Source organism: Anopheles marshallii, chromosome 2 (genome assembly GCF_943734725.1).
Source record: "Anopheles marshallii chromosome 2, idAnoMarsDA_429_01, whole genome shotgun sequence".
Taxonomy (NCBI): Eukaryota; Metazoa; Arthropoda; class Insecta; order Diptera; family Culicidae; genus Anopheles; species Anopheles marshallii.
The window spans coordinates 81,893,261-81,906,814 of record NC_071326.1 but is presented as its reverse complement, the minus strand read 5'-3'; the positions used below and the strand labels follow the sequence as shown (position 1 = coordinate 81,906,814).

Genomic DNA, 13,554 nt, shown 5'->3' with positions numbered 1-13,554 from the left:
ACGGGCGTGAAATTAGCTAAGACTAAGAAAGAGCGATAGAGAGCCACCGTCGCAGGGAACTAATAAGTGGAACATGTGCAACAAACAGAATACGCTAAGTCGCCTACTGCTCAGTAGGAGATGTAGCTACCATGCAACATCAGCACGATATAAACAGCTGTACGGCGTGCGTGCAGGAGACGTTCGGTACTGTTCTTCGCCTTCATAATTCTACCAACACTTGGCGTAGCGTGTGTTATTTGCTTATTTTCAATTCACCTCAGCTCTCGTTCCCCGTTCTAAATCGTACCATCTTCCAGCAAACATCCTTCCATTGCTTCGATACCACCTAGTGAGCGATAAGTACGGTCACGGCGTGCGTTGCGTTATTTGAAGGGAAAAGCAAAGTAACACACACACACACAAACACATACAAAATGGTGCCCCCTCGACGCGGCACTGGGATGGAAAAAGAAAATTTAGTCCAAGGAGGGTTCTTCGGCTTGTCAGCCGCACGGACAAAGCGACGGTTGATTGCCGAATCTTGCACAAAGGGAAACGATGGTGGGCGCTTGTTTAAGTGATGCTTTAGATTGATAAGAATTATATCTAATTTGTTACATGCTTTTTTTCATTTGCTTTTTTCATCTTTTGCCTTCATAGACTCTCTAGTCGCCGTTTCCGATTCCGGGGAAACGGTCCTACCGAGCGTGAGTTGTTTTGGAAGTTCCTAAGCCCTTTTTTTTGGCAGCCCCGTCACTCAAATGACTCTCCCTCTGGGTGTTACCCCCAGCCCAGCGCGCAGACATTGCAGGGAGTCCCGAAGAATTGTCAAAATTATGTTTGATAAATTCATTCCTATTATCTATTCACTTCTTTGCCGGTTTTCCGTTCGCATTTGCGATGCTCTGTACTACCGCGTGTGGATAGAAATAGAAAAGCTTTTCCACCTCAAGAATGTCTTGAAGGAAACAAATGGGCCCAGGAAAAAATGCGAACGCCCAAGAACGCCACCCATCGGTAGGGATAATTTTATCTGCTCCGTTAGAGAAGGAAAGAGAGAGAGAGTAGTACCACCAGCAACAATACGAAAAAGAAACCAACAACGAATCTACTGTACATCATCACTGACGTCGGCTCTACTCCTCTTCACTGAACATACCTCTGAAGCGCGCAATGGATGTGTAAATTGTGAGCATTGCTTACCATAAATCATTTCCGGGAAAGCACACGCCTACCGATACGCTAACGAGGAGTTAACGGCAAAGCACAAAATCAACTTGCATGCCTCCCCAATCAAGGATAAGACGTTGAGGACGGAAATCCTTCGTTTTTTTTTTACACTCCCACCCATCCACCCCCCAAAATGGCGCCACCCGAATAAACAGCTGGGGCTGGGGTTTGAAAGAGGCGTGCGTGCGGGAAATTGATGAACTCGTGATTGGTGGTAATTAAGGTTGAAGGATATTTCTCCCATTTCGGTAAAAATGGGGTGAAAAACTTAACAAAAGGCGTACCGGATTGGTACGAAGCTTTTCGAACTAATGAGGAAAACCTGGTTCCCGGTCAACGAAAATAGAAAAAAATACAGATGCTACCTATTTCATTCATCATGAGAGCAACTATTAAGGACTCTAACAACAACATCAACACTAACTGTTGTTTTTACACCCGTTCAGCTATAACTTTCGTTAACATGGTGTGTACGTGTATCAAACCGAAATAATACGTACAAGTTTTGTTTTTATTTGAATTTAGTATGAATACAATCGACCTGAATGAACTTATAAATGATATTCAGCAAATATCACTCATTAAAATTATACTTAAAATGCTGCAAAATCCATGAAAGGATGTTACCGACAATTCGTCGAAATCACTGTTGGTGTTTGGAAAATTCAAATTATGCGGAAAATTAACTGAAGGCTTCCGATATTGCACTGCTCATACGTGGTGTTTTCCAATTAATTTTACGGAAGAACAAATTGTGCCGGAGAGCACAGGGATTCAAATCACTGAAAAGTGTTTGTATTTACGATTGACAAGCCAGGACTTGCGGACCCTGTCGATCGTGATGACTGTAGATAATCTAGAACTTTGCTGTAGCTTTCAGCTCTTTGATGTTGTTTATTGCGTTGACATAAGTAAACACTTTTGAAGAACCAGGAAATTGTAGTGTTAAATAGTGGAAATATTCCATCTGAATTGCTTCAAAAGTGTTTACTCCATGGGTACTCCAGTACTTTACTTTACATCAGATAATTTATGTCATTCCTAGGTGATACCAAGATAATCATTACGTCTTTAATGTACAGCTCGCAAGAAAGATTATGAAGATCCTAGGTTTAATTTATTATTATTTAGTATTGCCGTGTCTATTTAGAATATTGAGAATATTTTTCCGGAAGCTATTCATGTTGAGTTTTATGATTAAAAACGTTATTCGTAAATTAAATTCCTAAGAATTTTAATTAAGTTGCGCAAAATTTTCCAAATAATGTGCTTTATTAATCGCCTTATCGAAACATTGCCTGTAGTAACTTCACCCTCAGCAACTTTAGTAAACGTTACTTATCTAATCTAGTAAACACATTTATGGTAGTAATATATTTAATTTAGTTAACGCCTAATATTTTTTTCAAGCCAATACACCCCAGAGGTAAGATATGTTCATCCATGAAACGTTGGGGTCAATCTAATAATATCCCAAAACAGGGTGTAGGAGTATTAAATTAATTTGGATATCTTCAGAAGTCGTGATACCTAGGGAGCGAAAATTCAAATTCTCCATACAATTTTGTGCTTCAATCTTTTTATCACAAATTTAAACAATATCGAACTTTTCAAACCACAATTCCTAGATGTATTGGGTGCTCATATTCTTTATCCGTACTTTGCAAGTTAAGATATGCTTTTTCAAAACACTTTCCAAAAAAAGTTCTGCTTTACATATAATCCATTGGTAATACGAACATTATAAAAATGGCTCCTAAAATCAATCTGCACTTTTCACAAATAAATCGTTATTGACATGATAACATAGTAAATTACTCACCTATCTAAAAATTCGATGTTTACAACCGGAAGAAGCAATATTGACTATATCCTGATGATTAATAGAGAACAAATCAACACACACACGATACACTACCGCCACGATGAGGGCCCCGCTGCACACACGAAATATCTGGCCGACCCCACACCAAAGCGCGATACGTTCAACACGCGCACACACAGTTTGAAGCCCGCAAATAAACGACAATCAACATTAACACACCACACGGCAGTTGTTACCGTTGGGCATCCCTTTGCGTGCGAATCATTTCACACTGCACCACCAAACATCTCATGTCACTTTGCTTTCTTTGCCTGTGAGCAATTAATGATACCGCGGACGATGATGCTGCTGATGGGTGGCAGGAACGTCGGTGTTTCCCAAGCGCACTGCTGCGTTGTTTTCTTTCAGCGTATTTCTTTCACAACCACCATTTCGTACTGCCGCAAACGTAACGCACCGCACACAGTAGCCATCGGTGTAATTCCTTTCCCCCTTCGGGATGCTGATAATGAAATTTGACACCTTCACGATTCACACACACACATAACACACGCATACACTTCACATTCGGGGGTTGGTTTTTAGCGCTATCCAGCAAGAGGGCTGTGTTCCTTGCCACGTTCGGCGATGAAAATTTTGCCAGATCGCTTGGGAATTTTCCACTCACTTTCTACACTTCACTAAGCAATCCATCTCAGCAACGGTCCACCTAATCCACCACCTAGAACCGGACGGCAGGAAGAGAACGAAAAACAGATTAAGGATCGTAAGGTTTTGAGATATTCACCGCACCAACAACACTAGACCGAGCCAGAATTCGATTATGTGTCATTCAGGATGGGAACTCCTAGACATTCGAAATATACGTGAAATGGGGGAAAGCTTCCACTTCAAACTTCCACCGCACCCACACACACACACAGAATGGAAAACGAATGAGACAACACGAAAAAAATAAATCGAAAAAGGAAAACACTATCGACAGGATTTCGTCTCCAGCTGTCAAACGCAGCGGTTACCCGAGCAGCATATATTAGCACAAGCAGGCGGTGACTAGCTGTGGCCGTGTAGGTAGTACACCGAACATCGTGGTCGGCGGCCACACCAACGGTTTGCCTCGCACTGTCTGCTGCAGCACCACGCTCCCAGCATCCGTTACGCTGTCCGGCAAGTGACTCGAGAGTGAAAAATCCTAACCAGTCCTCCGCACTACACCCCGGGCTAGGGTGCACACCACCCCTAATCAAGGGTGCGACGGACGGAACTTTTCCCAAACCGGACCTACGATACACACGTTCCTGGTTTTTCCTGTGTTGCCCCTTCACAACCCGTTTTCGCACTCACTTTACTGCTCACTCGCAGCCGATTTTCTCATCCGCACATCCACATGCACCACATGGGGGGAGGGAAAAAGGCTACTGCTCCTTTTTGTTATTGTTGTTGTGCGAAAAACTGGCACCCGCTCACGCGTTGGCCACACTCACTCTCTCATTCTCACAGTCCGTGTGTTCGGGGGTTTTCCATGGCCCGGTAGGAATGGGCCAAAAACACGAACAGGATCCGTAAACACACGACACACGCGAGCTCCCCTTCGGGTGGTTTTCGGAAAGTTGGGATGCTGGTTAGAGATTTTCCTTTCCCGTCGGGCCCTCACGCACACTTTGGGGCACCAAAACACGCACACACACACAAGCATGCGAGTGTCAAAAAAGGATGAAGTTGAGTACGCACACACAGTAACGGTAGGCACAGCAGTATCCACCATAGGCCGTTTTGCGGATTTTTCAATTATTTGATGATGGCGAACAGCAGCAGTACAAGTTTCATGCAAACAAGGGTGACACTTTTCCTTTCACCGTATCCCATCAACAGTTGCAGCTTTGTCGGGTTTGTAAAGATATTTTCACTAAAAGTGGCACAATAGTACTCCAACAGCCACGAAAAGGGATTCGCCTTTTTCGCTTCCAGTGGCCTCGTGACCGCGTGTAGCAACGGAAAGGAAAAACATCTACCAACACAAACGCACATTCGCACACGCAAACACACGCTAAAAGGATACCACCACCGAGGGAGGCTGTATTTTCGGATGACTTTTCGCATCGTAGTAGGCGGCATGCTAGGGGCTGGAGATGTTTGTCCTTTCCGTGTTATTGACGTCTATAGCTTGTGCTGGACCGCTCGAAGCTTCTCGGCTTGATGAAGTGCCTCTTTCTAGCTGCTTCAATTCGCACGTTATGAGAAGTACGGAATTCTTCCTTTTTTTTTGTTTTATCCTTTAAACAGTTCCAAACACCGGACCGTTGCATTCCTTCAGACACCTGCACACAAGCACACACACACTCACTGGATGCATTTCCCGTGCACGAAATGCACCTGATCGTTATAATACGACGGTGGACGTCTAGCACGTTTTTTGGGGACGTAATCTCTCTCCTGTTCCTTCTGTTCTTCGTTCGATCCAAATTACCTTTCCACTTTCCACGAGAGGAGACCTCCTTTATGGTGCATCACAACCACACAAATTCGGCCAGAGATAGATCGGGTCACCGTCACCTCTTTGCGTTTGTGTGGTTCCAAAACCCAAGAAAGAAAGCCAGAAAGAACATAAAAAGAGCTACATATTATTCACCGTTTCGCTTTGTGTTGCCCGTTTGCGGGGTCGAAACCCAAAAACCGTGGGCCGCACTTAACATATATAGGGGTTTGTCGTCTACTGGCCGCTTCTGCTGTCAACTGCTGGTTCGCGCGACTGTGACTCACGGACAGGAATTGGTCAGTGTCGTGTTATTTTTTTTCTGTTTTGTTTTCATTTGACTGAGCCTCTAATTTTCAACGCACCACTATGTTGGCAGCTTGTTTTCTCCAAAACCTTACTTTTGCCGCAGCGCACACGCACTATCGGACACGTACGCACACATACACGAGCGCGCACATACACACACACACACACACGCACAAGCACGGTTTCTACGCGACGAGCGGAATAGCAGTGGGTCGTGCCGGTCCCGGGCGATTCTTCCACGAGCGACCAACCGTTCGGTTCCGAGATGAAGTTCTTACTAACTGGCCCGAGCTCGCGGACTCAGCGGAGATGGGCGAATGCTCTGGTCGATGCTCTAGCGCCTGCTGCCGTGCGCGGGCGACGACGACGATGACGACGGTCGGGAGATGTCTCAATCTTCATCTGGAGAGTGAGAGAGAAACCCCGGCACCGAAAGAGCCCCGGGAACTCAGGAGATATGAGCGTACGCACTCTTTCGGGTTTCTTTCTTGACTTGCGCAATAGCAGCCCACGGCATGCTCCGCTTCGCATCTGGTCATGTCTACCATGGCATACCTCTGTATAACAGTTTGCTGTGTATAACTGGGAGGGATGGCTGGTGCTAGCAGGCGATGTTGTTGCATGAACACCACCACAGTGAATGCACACCCTGCAGCCAACAGGAATGAATCGACCACCGCACCAGCCGGCCACCTGCAATTATTATGAATGCAACCTGCCAAACACACCATGCCGCTTTCGGAGGGGTTCTGCTTTCGGTAGCAATTAGAAAACCGGTCAACCGGTGCGGTGATGGAACGTTGCAACACCAACACCGACGAACCCTTGACGTGGTCTGGCGTGCATTTGTGTTATTATATTTCGGTTTGTTTTTTTCTTATTCCATCCCGACGCATCTTGCACAACCCTAAGGGAGAGAAAAATGCAACCCTAAGACCCCGATGCGTCAACGGGTGAAGCGCAACAATCGGTTTCCATCAGGGCCGAAAAAAAAGCAAGCACGCAAAAGGGAATCATAATTAATACAATATATCGGCCACGCGGGCGAAAGGTTCACTGTTTTTTTTTTCTCTCTTTCCAATGCCCAAAGAACCCCGAAGGATTGGGTAGGAGAATTGGTGCCGAAATTTAAGGTCCGGTTGGTTGCTTTTTTTTTTGTTACTGCTGCACTCTTCTGCATGCCTGCCCGAGAGTCCGTCCGTCCTGCAGGTATGCGAGGGCTCGGTTTTCTCATCCGGAAGAACGAGTACGGTTGACATTGGAGGTCAAGTGTGTCGAAAAAACAATTTTACTCTTCCCGGCTGCAAACGAGTGCACTCACTTGCTGTGCGTATATAATCTTGCGTGTCGTATGCTTGAGGGTGTAAGGTTAAATTATTATGAAGGTTGAATAATTTCTGTCCCCTATTACGGTGGTGGAACGGTGGTAACGAGCAAAAAAAAACTACTTCTTTTCCTTCCTTTTAAGCGATCAATCAAAGCGATGGAAAGGTAGGCAGAAAAATCTTATCAATTCAATGCTGTAGCATCATTCAACATGATGTGTTGTAGATTAAATGTTAACAAGCTGTTTACTAAACTGTTTTTGGCATCACAAAAAAGAAGAAAGATAAATTATCCGTATAACTCTTTTTTTATCTAACAGCAAAAACTTATTGATGAGAATAAATAGTGGTAAATTATAATGAAGGATGATTAACATCTTTTAACTCGCTTTGCATCTTAACAAGCCAAGCTGAAAGTATAAATGGTGAATTAAATTTAAGCTTGTTATTTTCGTTATCTTTCATTGAGATATTTCACGCAATTTTTACAATAACAAACATTATTTTAAAACCTTCAAAAAATTCACTTTTATAACGCTAGAACATATCGTTTTTCTAATTAAATTCAAAATGAAATTAAAACACTGTTGTCAAAGTTTCCAAAGTTTACACATGACTAGGTAAGATAATTTTACAAAACACCAATTGAAAATACTCAAACACTTCTGGGGGTTCGTCGTCTGCTAAACTATCATCCTTCGTCTGTTCTTTTGGAAGGTTTTTTGTCAATAGACTGAGGTGTCCAGTGTCGTTTCTGTGCCATGTCTAGTCCACCGGAACCTGGCAAGTCTATTTAATCCACAATAGTGACTTCACTGTAAGGCACATACATTGCATAATCATGCATTTACTGTTCACTCATAGCCGATAGATTTGCATGTAGCCAAAAGGTTCGATACATCCGACAGCGTATTTAAGTAATTTAAGATTATCTTCATGGTTGTAATTGGATTGAGCTCGCAACGAACAAACAGTTGCGTGTTTATTTACTCACCATTTCTTTGATAGGAAACTATCTTCCCTAGTGTCAGAATGTTGTCTTCCAAATTATCATCTCCGTTACCTGGTAATGGTATGTGCATCTCATTGCACAACACAATCAACGCCCGATTACAATACACTTCATCATCTCGTTGGCCTTATTTAGGCAAAAACATGGTCACCCTTTCATTGCTACAGTTCGTGTTATTATTGCATTACCTCGCCGACCGCTCTATATTTATCGATTAAAACAAGACCCCAGAGTCCCACGGCTATCCGGTGGGAGAACTTTTTTGGGAGAAAAACTCCCGAAAAATTAAAAAACAACTTGAAACATCAAGAAGAAAAAAAAACAATTGACCATCAAATTTTTCCCATCGGTCGCCCGAATGCAGAAGACAACCGGCGAAACATGTCTCCCCGGGTTCGTTGATGTCCCTATCGCACCTTCGAAGGATGTTGCGTTACGTTCCGCAATGTGACTTTTTTGCACGCCGCATGCTAACGCGCTGGCTGAATTGTGGCGAAAAGTGAAAAGGAAACCCCATGATCACTGATGTAATCGTTTGAAACGAGTCTCACCAGCAATTACAAAGTCCTTGCATCGTCTGCTCGGTTGCACATGTGAATTTTTGATGGATTGGAACCGAAAAATTGCCCAACCAATGTGTGTGTGTGTGTGCGTAATGCAGACGCACATTTGCGCATTTGCTTCCGAAAGCAGCAAACCCCGTACTTATCTCAAACCGTGGGAAACAACCGCGCAGATGATAAGTGCATCTATAACTTCCGTACCGGAATCTCCCCGGTCCGTTCGTCGCTCTACCTCTCGTAACGTCGTCTGCCGGAATTCACCTGTCAAAAAATAGCAAGCCGAATAGCCAACCGTGCCAAACTTCCGCCAATCAATCCCAAAAGGAAGCGAATATAAAAAAATATATTTATACATGAACATCAGTATTATCGTGCCGTTGCTTCTCACACATCCGAACCATCCTTCTGCCCAGTGTCACTTACTTCGGAGCAGGTGTAGCACTGGAACGCGTGCCGCGTGTTGCGGTCGAACATAATCGCACCCATTTGCAGGCCTCCGTCATCGATCGGGCTATAGTAAACAGGACGCAATGGAGCCAGGTATCGTCAGCTTCGCTTTTGTTGTTATCATACTCCATCGTGCACACATTGCGCAAAAACGCCAACCGTGCAGGTGAAAACAAGTCGTACCTGAGAGGGAAACAAACGACGCAGGCGGAAAGCTCCTCAGAAGAGGTCCACTGTTCAAGTTCGAGGACTTCCAACATCTTGCAGGTGACAGGGTCGATGGAGCAAGTTTTACGATTCGCAATTAAACATCCAACTTTTACCCAGCTTTCCACATCGGTTGCCTCTCCGGACGCTGGAACAACTTCGAACGCACGAGCCAACCGGGTCAAAGATGCAACACAGAGGGCAGATGCAGATGCACCGCACGCCGAAAGGTTCGACCAACCGGCACAAGGTTTTTGAAACCGATGTCATAAAACGCAAGTGCTTCACGAAATCAATTTCAGCCAAATGGCAAAAATGATGCTTGCACTGTTTATCGTCATTTACTGGCAATAAATTGAAGTTTGTTGAGTGTTTGGATGGTTAAGAGTTGCGTTTATGATTTTAAAAGTGTCAATCAAAAGTAAAACATATTTCACTGACTCAGGAAGATCAGGAAGAAGGAGAATAAAAAAGAAAACTACTGTAAGTATAAAAATTTTATAGCAAGCTAAAGCAGCTTGATCGATGCAATAAAATTAACGAAAAACGTAACATAATCTTGGTTACATAGCTGTTAAGGTTAGTTATGGTTTAGTTAACTAAAGTTAGGTTGTTGTGATTAAATTTAGAACAAAAATCACCACTTTGGTCTCCAACGAACACTAAAAATGGAATTGCACATAGTTACACAATAACGCAAAGTTTGGCAAATTATCCGCACATTTTGTAAAACTTTCAGTCGGTCTCAATGAGTACAATAAAATAGATTGTAATATTATTTTAAACTGATTTACTCATTTGGTTGTTTTCCTTTACATACAATTCATTCTTTCCTTGTCTTTGTATTGGTTCTAGATCTTCCATTACTTATCTTGTTTTCTTTAATCTTCATCTTTAATTCTTTTCGTTTTTTACTTTCTTTTGCCATTTATTAAATACTTATAATTTGATGCCAGAGATTATCACTGACGATTGAGCTTTTTACTCAAAATTTAACACAATTTAAATTTTCGTTTTATGTTCATAGTTTTGAATTGATTTGATTATGTTTTCTCTCAATTGGATAACAGTCTATGTTACTTAGCTATTGATAAGGTGACCTTTCACTGTTTGGAGAAGGAAATTTCTTCAAACGAATGATTCAAACGAAACGAACGGTTATAGACAACTTATGGTAGGTTAAAATTCACATCCTAAAATAAATAACGCGAAAACTCTATATTGGGCTCTTCTTATTCTTCTTCTTCTTCTTCTTCCTATTGTTCTTTCTTTTCTTCTTCTTTTTCTTATCTTCCATGTCTGCAATTTTCATTTCTGTCATTTTATTTAATCACGTAGCCAGAAATCCGGATAAGCCCATTTTCAACAGGACGTTGAGCCTTTACTTTATCGTAACTCTGGAATCAAATTGTTAAAGCATTATTGTTTCAAAAATTTCTCTAAATAGAAGGTGTTTGTTTCCAACAATTTCGTTACAAGATATTTAACCACCTGTATTTTCCATCTTAAACGCTTCAACCTCATTTCCGATTATTTTGTTTCGTTCGTTACTTTTTCAATATTATCCACAAAATAAAAAAGGAACAACCAACCGATTGGCCGTATAATGTATTCATATTTAAACACCATGTTCACAACAGCATCTGTTATCACACAACAACAACAACAGAAAATCCCTTTTTGCTCCTCACTATCACCTGCCGAAGAAAGTTTTGCGCGCGACACGTTTCGAAAAACGGTGCATGCGTGCAGTTTCCTTCCCAACACGTCATCCCTCAAGGTTAAAATAATTGTTCATAAAACCAAGTGAAGCAAAACCGCATCAAATGATGCACCCCGTGACTCATTTGCATCATGGGCCCCCCGGTTGCGATGAAAGCAATCGGGCAGATGTTGCTACCTTTGATGCGAAGATGAAAGTTGGTGGTACCGCTGTGTTCCACGCGGGGTTAATAGCCACTTTAGCAAAACCCGACAACAGCTGGAAGGACTGCACATACACACACACGCACACACCTTTTGAATCCTGTATGTGCACAATTTTTATTCCCAGGTGTTAGCTTACACACCGCACTAGAAAACAATCCTTAAATAAAAGAACCGCACCGCAGATCGAGAGGCCAAGATTAAACCGGTCTGTGATGCTGAAACGCTTCAAGCATCACCCGATTGTTGCGAGGGAGTGAAATATTCCGAAATCACACAATTCAACACTTATCACGGTCAGTTGCGAAATGGAATCGGTTGCCGATGGCGGAAGTCAATCAAACGGGCAGCCGTTGTGTCTCGGCGTCGAAGAGGTCCTTGAGCCACGGCTATTTCTTAGCTGTTTCCATTCGATTTGCTTTCGCCTGGGTTTCGTGATACGGTACAGTCGGTATGCCAATGCCGAGTTCTTTTGTGCGGTAGGATTCGTTTACCCACTTGATACCATTACGCTCAAACTCCCCAGCAACTTCGGTATAAATGTTCCTCCCCATTGCTACCACGTTCAATTGGCTATGAGGTAGCATTATAATAACACCACTTCCGCGTTACGTCAGGCACAGTTGCTGGTAGGGAAGACAAAAAAAAAGGAAATGCAGAGAAGTAATAATAAAGCCAAAGCCCTTCTTCAGCCGTATACGTGCTCCATTGGTCTGGAGAGTGTGCGGAGGTGGTTATATAGCAATAACTCTCGAGTGGATTGCCTGCCAACCAGCCTGCCAAGTGGTTCCTTCCGGACCGATGAAGTACCCACTCGCTGTCTCTGTTTTCCACCTTCCCTTAGCTACGCTTCCCAACTGACCGTTTGCAAAAAAAAAAAAAAACCTAATCAGTGGTCTGCTATCTGGAGAACTTTTCTTTTCCCCTCGTTCCTCCATACCCGACTGCGAGGTAAATATTAGATCCAGTTAATCTAGATTTAAGCAATCGCAAACATAAATAAACCCATTACTTCATTATTTATCGAAATATCGTACGTACACGTTGCCGAGGTGACCCAGCTGCAGCCACGGATTTCGGGACGGGTTTTTTGGTACGGGAGAATATCACGGAATATCCTGCGGATCCGATGGCAGGAAGTACGGTTCGCGTTCCCGAACAATACCCTCGAGGGGTAGAGATTTCGATAGGTACCCATCCTCACACGGTAGCTCGATAGGGCCAGCCCAGTTCCAGAAGTGCAGGGAAATATAGCTTTGTTTACATTGGGATTAATAAGTCTCTAAATAAACCTCTAATTGCTTCCATAACTATGACACGTTCGGTTATGGTAGCCTAACACAACAAATTATTGCTTTCGGGATAAGTCAAATAATGCTCACTTTCCGGAACACAATTGTCCAATATTGATCAAACGACTCTGCTCCAGGAAAGGACCAGAACCTTTGACCAACACCTTCAGAAGTAGCCAATTTGAGTTGTTTGTAGAAATTGTACTCAACAAACCGTTGCCGCCAGCCGAAAAAAGGGGTGAAAACCGGTGCTCTACAAACTACTAACGACACCCTCCAGTGATGCACAGGAATCAAAAGGAAACGTCCTGCATTCTAAGCTGTGCCCTGCATGGACGGTAAAAGTCCAGTCCTCACCATCCATCAAGGTAACGGCAAAAAGGGGGAAAAAAGGAAAACCTCGTCAGAAAAACAAACCTTCACCAAAGTCAATGGAAAGACTGGCCAGGGGAAAGTAAACAATGTATCTACACAAAAAAAAATGCTCCATCTTCTGTGCGGCCCGGAAAGCGAAACTATAAAGCGTACCGTAAGCCGTAGACGTTACAGCAGCAACAACAATGTACACATGCTATAAACATAAAAGAATGCCTCGAAACACAACAACCGCACCAGGTGAGCGATAGGGCGCAAAAGGGCAAAGCGCACGCACACGTTCGGGCCGGCGCTAACGCTAACAAATTTGTTTGCCACCAGCATAAACCATAATAAAATGTGTATTTATTACGGAATGATCGGTTCCTAATGGTCATCATGAGAACAATTTTCCACACCATTGCGATTGCCGCCAATGGTGAGTGTGACCGTTCCGTTTTGGCGTTTCGACTATAAACGGACAGATTGGTCAACCGAGTGTCGTATTATCGCCGCAAAGATATCAGACACCGACGATCGTTCACGGGGCACCGGCTATGCGGGGCAAAGAATTGGTGCTCCAGCACGCCAGAATCGTTCTTAGCCCGC

General features: G+C 43.4%; 1 protein-coding gene across 1 annotated transcript in view; it reads right to left on the bottom strand.

Annotated features, from left to right (window-relative positions):
• Positions 1–9,426, bottom strand: part of LOC128718694 (nephrin-like) — an 80,918-nt gene extending 71,492 nt beyond the window's left edge. The window contains exons 1-2 of the mRNA XM_053812313.1: positions 9,350–9,426; positions 9,108–9,230 (exon numbers count right to left, since the gene is read on the bottom strand). Of these exons, the coding sequence (XP_053668288.1) occupies positions 9,108–9,230; positions 9,350–9,426 (200 nt within the window). The remainder of the gene's footprint in view (positions 1–9,107; positions 9,231–9,349) is intronic.
• Between the last annotated feature and the right edge of the window lie 4,128 nt (positions 9,427–13,554).